Raw genomic sequence first — 12494 nt, 5'->3', positions numbered from 1 at the left:
AGCAAATACGGGTAGCAACAGGGAATCAGCAAATTAAAGCCTTGAATCTAAGGCAGACAATTCCATTTTCCTCAACTGAAATAGTGGGTTGGATAATGTTTTTATAAAAGATACTCTATGTTTTGTGTACACAGCACACAATGCTTAACTAATTTTATTATATACATGTAAGTATACAGATTTAAGGAAAATCTCCAGACTATTTCCCCAAATGATTTATATAAGAAAAAAAGAGGGAGGGACACAAACTATTAGCCCTTAGAATTTCAAAAGAACGCAAAGACATTTATTTTCATAAAATCTTGGTGGAGATGCACCCCAGGGATGATCTGTCCTCAATAAAGAGCTGACTTTCCCTGTACCTATACCGACTACAAGCAGGTCACCAGAAGCTGGCTGTTAACAGAGGAAATAATGCCTGCTTGCATCCTAGGGTTTCTGACAGCAGCAGCTCCATCATCACCAAAAGTACTGTACCCAGCACAGCTTAATGACATGGATCCATGATAGTGTATGTTTTGGAACATATCCATGGGAAGTACTTATTGAATCAGAAATTCATGAAACTAGAGGCCATTATGACATAGGGAAGAGGAATGTCCCTACACAAAGGGTTCACAATCTTAACTGGCCCTTAAGATAGCAAATAGTGTTAGAAGAACATTGTAAATAAAACTTAAATATGAAAAAAACAAAACAAAATGTAGTACAATATATAATTATTGAAGTCTTTTCTTTTACTTAAGAATGTCAGAAAATCCAGGGATAGCTTTTATATCACAAAATGGTCCGTATCGCCCAAAAATGTCTTTTGATTGGAGTGCAAAATAATATCGGTTGGAAGCTAAAAACTGAGATAAAGTACAGGCCATTGGGAGTGGTAAAGCTTTAATTTCTCCAACTTTCCTCCAAATTAACTTAATACCAGGGTTCTCATGGCACAGGAAGAGGTGGTAGCTTTCCACAGGAGCACACTTAGGATTGATCTTGGCAATGTTCCAAGTCAGGGCAATGCCCCTGGGTCTCAGCACCCGTTTCACTTTGAGCTCAGTCTTCTGGGGAGGAAGTGTGTCTCGAAGTTTGTCTACCAGTTCCAGTTGTGATTGTGGTGGTGCTGGGAGAGGTGGCAGATGCTCAAAGGACTCAAGAATCTGAAACACATTTATGAAAAGTTCTGTGAGCTGAATTGGTGGGTTCTAATTATTTTAAAGTGGTCAACTGCAGTTCTACAACATATTATTTCCCATTCCTCAATCCATTTATAAAAATCACTAGAGGTCCAGTGCATTCCCCTGCTGGCCTGATGGCCCCCAACTGCACTCCCCTGCAGATTCGTGCACCAGTGGGTCCTTCAGCCTGGCCTGCAGGTATTGGGCCAAAATCGGCTCTCCGACATCCCCTGAGGGGTCCTGGATTGTGAAAGGGCGGTTCTTGGGTGACACACCCCGGAATCAGGCTCCCTCCTCTCTGGTTCTGGGTGCATCACCCAACAACCGCAGCTGCCAAGTCACCGCAGCTCTTGCATTGAGCGTCTACCCCCTGGTGGTCAGTGTGTGCCAGAGCTACCAGTCGGCGGTTGAACAGTTGGCTGGTTGCTTAAACTTTTATATATATCGTCTAGAGGCCTGGTGCATGAAATTCTTGCACTGGGGGGGGGGGGTGTCCCTCAGCCTGGCCTGCACCCTCTCCAATCTGGGACCCCTCGGGGGATGTCCGACTGCTGGTTTAGGCCCGATCCCGCAAGGATCGGGCCTAAACCAGCAGTCAGACATCCCTCTCACAATTCGAGACTGCTGGCTCCTAACTGCTCACCTGACTACCTGCCTGATTGCTCCTAACCACTTCTGCCTGCCAGCCCGATGGCCCCCAACTGCCCTCCCCTGATGGCCATCTTGTGATGAAGTTGCACGAGGGTGTGGCGCCACCTAGGCTTTTATTATATAGGATAAGAACAAAAGGATGCTTTGAGAATATGTAAGGTTGGATCCAGTTCTTTTAAGGTTAAGTTTTTTTGACATTTTAGACTTCTACACTCTGGAATATCACATTAATCAGAATGGGTTAGGTTCCAGACATTCTGGATAACATTCCATATTATTTCCAAACACTGTGCTAACTTACACAAAAAGTGTGAGTGTATGAAAACACTCATTTCCCTCCACTGTCAGCAACTCTTAAAAATCTTTTCAAACTTGTTGAGTAAAATAATGTATTTGTTTTAATTTTTGTAGCTTCTAGAAAATTCAATGAAAATTATTTGAATTGTGTAAGTACACTCACAATAGAACATTTATTTTTATTTTAAATATATTTTTACTAGAGGGCTGGTGTACAAAATTTGTGCACGGGGAAGGGGGGGGGGTCCCCCTCAGCCCAGCCTGCACCCTCTCACAATCCAGGACCCCTGGCTCCTAATCACTCACCTGCCTACCTACCTGCCTGGTTGCCCCCAACTGCCTCCCCCCCGCCACCCCGCTGGCCTGGTTGCCCCTAACTGACCCCCCACCCCCACCAGCCTGGTCACCCCACACAGCCTGCTTGTTCAGTCGTTTAGTTGTCCCTCACTAACCCCCCTGGCAGCCTGGTCATAGGAAGCCACCTTGTGAGGGCGTGATGGTCAATTTGCATATTACCTCTTTATTACATAGGATTGCTCTCAGAGAGGGAGATAAAAAAATCAATGATGAAAGAAAAATCATTGATTGGCTGCCTCCTACACACACACCCCCATCGATGATAGAGCCCAAAACCCAAGCAGGTGCCCGACTGGGAATTGAATTATGATCTAGTTCATAGGTCAGCACTCAACCACCAAGCCACATTGACCGGGTACAACAGCACATTTACAAAAGGACATTAAGTGCTTTCTAAGCTAAATGTAACCAAAATATTTCTTCATGAGTAAAATGGGCACTTCCATTTCCACTCAATTTGGAATGACTACCCCTTTCAGAGCATTTCATATCAGTACCTGGGTTTCATTTTGGGCCACTGGGGTTGTCTCTTTTGAGATTGAAACAGATTTCATATATGATTCCAGCATGGATACTGAATTTTCTGTGAACAACACAAGATTTAAAAAGTGAAATTCATCTGTGACATTCAATCCCTTAGCCTTTAAGCAAAGAACAGTTTACACCGTGATAATTAAATGTGAACTAAAATTATAAAACTGTGAAGAAAAACTTTTGATAAAATGTCAAGATACAAAGTTACCAAATAGAGAATTTTCCTTTAATGTGAGAAGTTCCCCACTTAAGGTAAATAGTTAAGTCATTATGTAACTGGTAACCAGGAAAAATTACACATGGAGACGGCTCCCTGCTCAGTGGTCCCAGAGGTGGATTCTGCTTTGTTAGGTTAACAAGGATATTTGCAAACACAGAGGTATTTACAATCCTGCTTGAATATGCGATACACACAGTCCTGGGAAAAATCATGCAGGCTGGGATTGAAGGAATCTCTACTGCTGAGTTCTGTGTTTGCCTAAAGGGAATTACTTAGATGGGAATTGTGGACTGCAAAAAGGGAAGGGGAAGGAGGGAGGGACAGAAGGGAGAGTAGGAGAGAGACATTGAGAAGAAAGAAAAGGAAAATAGGGAAAATGTGGATGAGGAAAGAAAGAGGGGTTAACAGGTGCAAGAATGGTTTGAAAACAACTAGGGACAGTATGAGGATGGTAAGAAAAGGGGTTTCATCTTGGAAAGTTAGGGCTGGGTAGAATGCTAACTTCTAAACATTTAAGAAATTTGAACATAACTAATAAGCAGTAAAAATTCATTTTGGATCCATTGTGTGTGCAATGATATACTGTTTAATATACTCAATGAATCTCCTCTAATTGAAATAAATATTTTGTTATGGACAAGGATAATTAAGGGTCTGCACTGTGATTCAAATTTATTAGTCACTTTATTTACTATGCTAAAAAACTTTTTGGAAGAGGTAATGACTTTGTGATTATAATTGCAGGAGTCTGTACAAACTTTTTAAACTGTTTATGATTTCACAAATCTAGTTCTAATTAATTTGTAGGGTAATCACCACACAAGAGCTGACACAAATAACCTTTAAATATTCAAGTGTACAATTTCATACAAAAAAATCATGCACTCAGGGGGTGGGGGGGGGGGCCCTCAGCCCAGCTTGCACCCTCTCACAGTCCGGGACCCCTTGGGGGATGTCCACCTGCCAACTCCCCCCCACAGGGGAGCGGGCATAAGCTGGCAGTCAAGACATCGCTCAGGCAGCCCAGAGCCCTCGGTGCTGCTGAGGAGGCGGGAGAGGCTTCCACCACAGCCACTGTATTCCCAGCCGTCAGCCTGGCTTATGGCTGAGCAGAGCCCCACCTGTCTCTCTGGTGGTCAGTGTGCATCATAGTGACTGGTCGTTCCACTGTTTGGTCGATTTGCATATTAGGGTTTTATTATATAGGACTAGGGGCCTGGTGCACAAAATTCGTGCACTGAGGATGGGAGGGTCCCTCAGCCCAACCTGCCCCCTCTCACATACTGGGAGCCCTCAGGGGACATCCTACTGATGGCTTAGGCCCGCTAGCGGGCCTAATCCACAGTCTGGCCTCCCTTTGTGGGAGGCAACCTGGCTGATCAGGGGAAAGCACCAGCCCCATCACCCCGCTGCTGCAGCCACTGCCAGTCACCACAGCCACCAAGGTGTTTTCATCAACACGGACTTCAGTCCCTTCACCATGAAAAAATGACAACTTTCTTTAGGCATTTTCAAGATGTGTCTTTCATAGGATATGACATTTTTTTTTTTTATCCTCACCTGAGGATATGTTTCCATTGACTTTTAGAGAATGTGGAAGAGAAAGGGAAAGACAGAGAGAAACATCAAAGTGAGAGGAACACTTTGATTGCTTGCCTCCTGCATGAGCCCTGACCTGGGCCCCAGCCAGGGAGGAGCCTGCAACCTAGGTACGTGCCCTTGATCAGATTCGAACCCAGACCCTGCGGTTGGCAAGCCTAGGCATTATCCACTGAGACAAACCGGCTAGGGCAGGATATGACATTTCTTAGCCCTCCAGCAGCAGACCTTTTTTTTTCTCCATAAGTGTGATGGAAAAACCCTAGATCACGATCACCCTTTTGGATTCTTATTACCCAAGTTACTAAGAATATTACCAGTGGCATACAGGAAGCTTAGCCAATGAGCAATCAGAAAAGGTGTTTCCTCTGTAGTTCACACCAATCGCCGGATGGGCCCTGCCCAGGCCTAAAGCCTCTGGCCAAAGCTTTAGGCCTGGGCAGGGGCCCCCCAGCTCCCTCCAATCGCCGGCTCCGCCCCTGCCCAGGTCTGCCCAGGCCTAAAGCCTCTGACCGAGGCTTTAGGCCTGGGCAGGGGCTCCCCAGATCCCTACGATCGCTGGTTCCGCCCCTGCCCCCTCAGCTCTGATCGCAGGCTTGGCCCTTCCCAGGCTGCTCAGGGCCCACGCAGGGCCTACCTCAGAGTGACCTGGGTGCCAAGATGTTCCCGGGACCCAGGCGCTGGGCGCCTATGTATGCAAATTAACTGCCATCTTTGTTGGGTTAATTTGCATACTCACTCTGATTGGCTATAGGCATAGCGGAGGTACAGTCAATTTAAATATTTGTCTATTGTTAGGTAAGACTGCCATGTTATTATCCAACCAATAGACTATGACCAGCCCCAATCAATTGGAACTATACAAAATGTGCCCTTATTTGAATTTATGCTAACCAATCCAAACAGTATAATTTGGAAACCTCATTTACATGAAGCAGGCAAATATGGGAACTATGGATGAGAAGGTTTCCATAAAAAATGGCCTAGCCTTTGTCTTTGAAGAGTGCTTTTGGTTGATACCAGAGGCTTTGTCTTCCTAGTTTTCAAACTGTTATTTGATTAAAGTCACTCCTTTTTTGCTCCAGTGCCTTTTGTTGGATTTGTTTTCATGCACTAAAATCCTCTCACAACCACTATTGTTATAGGTTAGGAGTTAAACGTGTATACCATAGGTAGAAAAGAGATTGATAGTAGCCTCAAACAACCCAGATATCTTTCAGATTGAATGGATAAAATGTCTATACATATAATAGAGGAATATGCAAATCAGCAGGGATGCCGTAACATCACGACCAAACAGCAGGGACCTGAGACTGCATGGAGCCTGGATGGGGCAAGGCCCGCCACCCCAGGAGAAATAAGACTGCGTCCCCCACCCAGCAGGGCTGGACAGGGGACCTCAGGCCGCACCCCACGCCTGGTGCTGGGCCAGGGGACCTGAGGCTGCACCCACCGCCCAGAGGGGCTTGAAGGGGGTGAGGCTTGCTGGGTCTGCGTCTCTTGCGTTCTTGAAGTGCATGTGGGTGGTGGGCGGGGACTTGACTCTAGGTCCTGCGGCGTGCCTCAGATTCTGACAGGAGGGAGATTTTCATATATATTTTACTAATTTTCTTTAATCTCTGACAATTCTATTACAGAGAAAGGGCAAATAGCAATATTGAAATATTTCCCCTAATTCATTCTCTTTTAATGTGCACTGGGCCACTAGTCCTATATAATAAAGAGCTAATATGCTAATTAGACCGGATGGCGTAACAACCTTCCATAACAACAAGTGGGCGGAGTGGGGGGGGCCCGCTAAGGCCTACTCTTACACGAATTTCGTGCATCAGGCCTCTAGTTATACATAAAATAATATACATACATACCATGGAATACTACTCAGCAATAAAAAATAAAACTAATATACCCAATTGTAGAGAGCTCCTGGGAAAGGCCCCTGAGCTGATTGTCATCTGAATCCAGTGGTGCCTGGCAGAGCCATGCCTTGGAAACATAACTTGCCAGAGGCAGGTGTGTTGTCAGTCTGACCTTTAGCTCAGGCGCCAGGGGGTGGATTTCATTATCTAAATCCAGCCAGGCACCAGGAACAAACACAATTATCCGGGCCCACCCAGAAGTGAGGATTACAAAGAAGCCACAAGAATGCACATATTTTCTTTATCTTAAACTTTAGTAAAACTTCCTGGTATCTTACTGTATAAAATAAATGTGCTGAATCAGCTCTGGGTCACTGTCTCTCCATCAGAGGACAGCTGTCCCACCCAGTCCCAGCTTTCCCTACTGTCTTTGTGTATGGATCTTTCATTTTCTCAATCCCCCGTTGCCCCTACTCATGATTCCTGTCCACTCTCTAGCCAAGCTAGTCACAGAAAAGAGAGAAATATTTATACCCAATAACTTAGAGATAACATTTACAGGGAATCATACTAAGTGAAAGAAGCAAATCTCACAAGATACATACTGCATTATCACATTTACATAAAATCCATGAAATATGCTAACTATAAAGGTAGAAACAGATTCACAGCTGTCTGGATTTAGAGAATGGGAGCAGGAAGTAGGTGTGCCTATAAAAAGGTAAGCATGATGAAATCTTGTAGTGACAGAACAGTTGTGTGCTTGATTGTGGTAGCAGTAACATGAATGTATACATGTGATAAAAAATTGTATAGAGCTATAAACACACACATACTAAAATAAAATTCATAAATAGGTCAAACACATTTTGAGTTGTTACCCTTCCGTCTTTTTTTTTTTTTTTTAATATATTTTATTGATTTTTTACAGAGAGGAAGAGAGAGGGATAGAGAGTTAGAAACATTGATGGGAGAGAAACATCAATCAGCCGCCCCCTGAACACTTCCTACTGGGGATGTGCCCGCAACCAAGGTACATGCCCTTGACCAGAACCGAACCTGGGACCCTTCAGTCCGCAGGCCGACGCTCCATCCACTGAGCCAAAACAGTTAGGGCTACCCTTCCTTCTTTTTATAAAAAAACAAAGCTGTTACCTGTGTTGCAGATTGATAGACCTTCTTTAGTCAGATCGATCACACAATCAAGTTTTTCCTCTACAGCCTAAAAAGTTAGGTTAAAAAAAAAGATTTTTGCCTCAATAGCGGAAGGATGTTTTTAAAAAATAAAACACATAAATTACCATACCGAAGTTAGAGATTGAATAGTTTATAAATATTTATGGTTTAATTTAACTCTCCTTGTGAAAAAGAAACTAATGAAATACTTTATAGTTTCTGTGAATATGACTAGGCAGAGTCCAAATAAGTTAATTTGGTAAGTATGACTGTAAAACATACTTACCATTAGCTGTTGGCTTGTTAATACAAGTTAGATTAGAACCTGATTATGCTAACTCCTAGAACTAACATATTCAAATAAACAACATTCAAAGACAATACTTATTACTTACCCTAACTTCAGTATCAGCATTAGATGAATTATAATTTCCTGATGTAATTTTTCTAGTATCTGAAAGAAAATTATTAAAATATGAACATTTGGCAAGTTTATTAAACTATTAAATATGTATGGACTTTATATGAATGCTAAAACACAATAATGGAATGCTAATTATACAACCATAAAAAGTAACTCAATTGACTTTATCCTATACCAGTGGTGGGCAAACTGCGGCTCACGAGCCACATGTGGCTCTTTGCCCCCTTGAGTGTGGCTCTTCCACATAATACCATGGCCTGGGCGAGTCTATTTTGAAGAAGTGGCGTTAGAAGAAGTTTAAATTTAAAATATTTGGCTCTCAAAAGAAATTTCAATCGTTGTACTGTTGATATTTGGCTCTGTTGACTAATGAGTTTGCCGACCACTGTCCTATACCAAAGATTGATGAGCAAGTTAAAACAAAATATAATTTTAGTTCAAAATATTTTGTCCTTCTGAAACTTTACAACTATATTAGCAACACTTGAAAATCTATCTGCAAATACCATTTGAGGAAATAAACTTGGAAATGTACACATTTTTGATTCAGTATCATTAGATCAGACTACCTGAGATAGCTGAGCATTCTTCATAGAACCAATAAGAAAGCCCCAGGGATCTCTTAAATTATTTTATTCACAATAGCAGCAGTCCAAACCACAGGGGCAATAGTAGTATGTGGAGGCAAAGCTTTCTGAAATTAAAACGCCAATACTCTAATATATCATTAAAAATGAAAAGGAAATGGAGAATTTTGAATGAGCAATGATGGGCCAACCAGAGAGCTATTTGGAGAGGAAATTTATTTGAAATTTAAGGTTAAGGTATAATAGTGTACGTAAGTATAATAAGAACTCTAAAGAGCAACAACAGTATTATAAAAACACCAAAAAATTTTAAAAATATATACTAAAGAATTGCCAAACTTTGCACTGGCTGGATAGTTCAACTGGTTAGAGTGTCATCCCACTATAACAAGGTTGTAGGTTCCATCCCTGCTCAGGTCACATTCAAGAGTCAACCACTAAATGCATAAATAAGTGGAACAACAAATAAATGTTTCTCTCTCTCTCCCTCTCCCTAAAATGAATAAAATAAACATAAAAAAAACAATAACACCCCACCAACATAGGCCAGAGCAAAGAAGTAAAAATAATGTATGTGTGAAAGGTAAGTAGCTGTATAACTTACAAAGCCAGTAAACAAAGAGTAAGGAAACAAAAGGCCATAAATTGATAAACACAGATTAAAAAGAAATTTCAATTATATTGAGAGGTCCTTTATTTACTTAGGCAATATAAATCAAATATATCAGTAAATTAAAACATTTTTGAGAGTAGAATTTTATTTTATTAAAAGGTAATATTCATTCTCTAAACAAATACTGATTTGAAGCTTTTCTAAATTAATAAAGTGCATTTTAATCAACTTAAGATACCTGTTAGATTTGACGTAATTGGTGTTGTCAAACTAGGATTTTCCACAGAAATCAACACAACATCATCGTTACTAAAATGATAAAAAAAAATGAACTAAACATGCATTGTTAGGCTTAAACATATAATCAATGGTTAGAATTCTTCTAACTAAACATTTCCTACCTGACATATTTTAATCTAATAAATGTGTGTGTGTGTGTGTGTGTGGGGGGGGGAATGGAAGGGATCAAATACCCAAGAAATTCCATATATTACCAATTAATCATATGACCAATAATAATGGACAATTAATACTCAGTAGAGATCTACTTACAATGAATCCAAATACATTATAAGTATAAAATATACATAAAGGTACAAAATATAAAATGTCAACCTAGCACATATACTTATCTTCAAGTGAAAGAAACCCATTAAGATACCTTGACTCTTATAAGACCATAATTATGATTATGAAATATCCTGAGTCAGAAGATTGTCTTCTGCTCCTATTTGACCCTGACACCACTTTTATGAGTTAACATTTAAATCAGAATTTTTGTTAAGAAAATCTTGAGTATTGAGGAGATGAAAATGGAGGTGGAGTAAGTGGATGCTGCTGGGACATGCTCCCAGGACCAAACTGGAATTACTAGTACAACTAAAATACAGAAAAAAAGTCTTGAATAATCAACTGAAGATTTACTGGAGAGAACCCTGATAACCAAGGACTGAAAGTGGAGACCACACAGAGACTGGTAGGAGGGCTGCAGGCTCAAAAGGGCTGGCTGGGTTTCCACAGAGAGCAACTGAATTTCTGGAGAGATACCTCAACTGTGGGGGGTTGTCACTGAGAACTTTGGGGTCTAATCCCCAAGCAGAGAGCATCAGAACTGAGAAGGGTACCTGTATAATATCTGCTATGAAAAGCAGCAGGGTTGTTGACTGCCAGGGAGAGATGGCGGGAAATGTAGGCACACTCAAAGGGCCAACACACAAAAATCCCTGTAAAGCCACTCACCCTGTGGTCCACCAGAGGGAGGGCAGAGTGGACTAGAGCTGTGTGAACAGAAGCCAAGTTTGAGAACCCTGGAGTTAGAACAGAGAAGGCAGACATCCCTGGTTTCCTGTGCAAAGTCATTCCCTCATGCTACAGAGGACATCTTTCCAAAGCAGATAATTGCTATACAGGTGGTTTTTGCTTGTGGGGAAGACAGTTGACCCACCCTATTAGAAAACACCTTGCCCCACAGTGTGGAGTTTCTGAGACTCATTTAAGACACTGAGAATATCAATTAGACCCTAGGTGAAAGCAACTGCCACACCCTGTTGGAAAGACTCTCACCACACCTGTGGACGATTGCCTGAGGGGTATTCAAGACTACAGGTAGAGGCAGTATGCAGGCAGAGGCAGTCACTGGAGGCTTTGAGTCTGTGACTGACCTAATTAGTCAGAAACAGTGGTTGACACTGTCCTGCACTAGAGATTGAGAGGCATATCACATTTACCTAATACATAGTCCCAAACCCAAAAAGGAAAGCCAAAATAAGGAAATAAAGAAACAACTCCCAAGTGAAAGAATAAGAGAATTCTGCAGAAGAACAGATAAAGGAAATGGAGAGAAGAAATTTATACTCTCTTATAGAGTTCTGAATAATGATGGTAAAGATGCTCAACAGCATAAGTAAAGATATAGTAATTATGAAAACAGAAATAAAGACTGGACAGTACAAATAGAGAAGACATCAGAAGGAATACACAGCAGATTAGTGGAACCTGAGGATCGAATCAGTGAATTAGAAGAAAAGGTAGAAAAAAATCAATCAGAGAAACAAAAAGAAAAATCAATTACAAAACAGGAGGACAGCTTAAGGTAGCAGTGGGACAACATGAAATGTAGCAATATTTGAATAGTAGGTGTGCCAGAAGAGGCAGAAAGGGATAGAGAATATGTTTGAAGAAATAATGGCAGAAAACTTCCCTAACTTGGTGAAGGAAAGAGTCACACAAGTTCAGGAGGCACACAGAGTCCCAAGCAAGATGAACCGGAACAGGCCCATGCCCATGCCCATGCACAATATAATTAAAATGACAAAAATTAAAGACAAAGTGAGAATCTTAAACGCAACAAGAGAAAAGCAAATTGTTACCTGCAAAGGAGCTCCCATCAGATTTCTTATCAGAAACACTACCTGCCAGAAGGGAATGGCATGAAGTACTCAAGGTAATGGAAAGCAAGGATCTGAAACCAAGATTACTATATCCAGCAAAGCTATTATTACAAATAGATGGTCAAATAAAGAGCTTCCCAGACAAAAAAAAAAAAAAGGTTAAAGGAGTACAATAACACCAAACCAGCATTACAAGAAACGCTAAAGGGACTGCTGTAATGAGAAAAAGATGGAGAGAAACCTAGCCATTAAGAATTAAAGTGGAAATAAATAAGAATCCTATATAATAAAACCCTAATATACAAATCGACTGAAGGGCAGAACAACAGGTTGCTATGATGTGCACTGACCACCAGGGGGCAGATGCTCAATGCAGGATCTGCCCCATGGTGGTGAGTGCGCTCCCACAGGGGGAGCGCCGTGCAACCAGAAGACGGGTTCACAGCTGGCGAGAGCAGTGGAGGTAGCGGGAGCCTCTCGCGCCTCTGCAGCAGCGCTAAGAAACCCTTGGGGTATGTCCAACTGCCAGCTTAGGCCCTAAGCCGAGGGGTCCCAGATTGCGAGAGGGTGCAGGCAGGGTTGAGGGACCCCAAAACCCCCAGTGCATGAATGTTGTGC

At 41.9% G+C, this 12494-nt stretch overlaps 1 protein-coding gene across 1 annotated transcript in view; it reads right to left on the bottom strand.

Moving 5' to 3' along the window:
- Nucleotides 1-737: 737 nt before the first annotated feature.
- The window catches only part of ATF7IP2 (activating transcription factor 7 interacting protein 2), a gene marked incomplete at both ends in the record, with an annotated part of 68309 nt that continues 56552 nt past the window's right edge, over nt 738-12494 (bottom strand). Inside the window, 5 exons of the mRNA XM_080677450.1 lie at nt 738-1151; nt 2972-3057; nt 7842-7908; nt 8258-8316; nt 9725-9795. Coding sequence (XP_080533576.1) covers nt 738-1151; nt 2972-3057; nt 7842-7908; nt 8258-8316; nt 9725-9795 — 697 coding nt within the window. The remainder of the gene's footprint in view (nt 1152-2971; nt 3058-7841; nt 7909-8257; nt 8317-9724; nt 9796-12494) is intronic.

Source organism: Plecotus auritus, assembly GCF_963455305.1.
Source record: "Plecotus auritus genome assembly, chromosome: 7".
NCBI classification, from domain to species: Eukaryota; Metazoa; Chordata; class Mammalia; order Chiroptera; family Vespertilionidae; genus Plecotus; species Plecotus auritus.
Note: the sequence above shows the minus strand (reverse complement) of the source record. Positions and strands in the feature narration are given on the sequence as shown.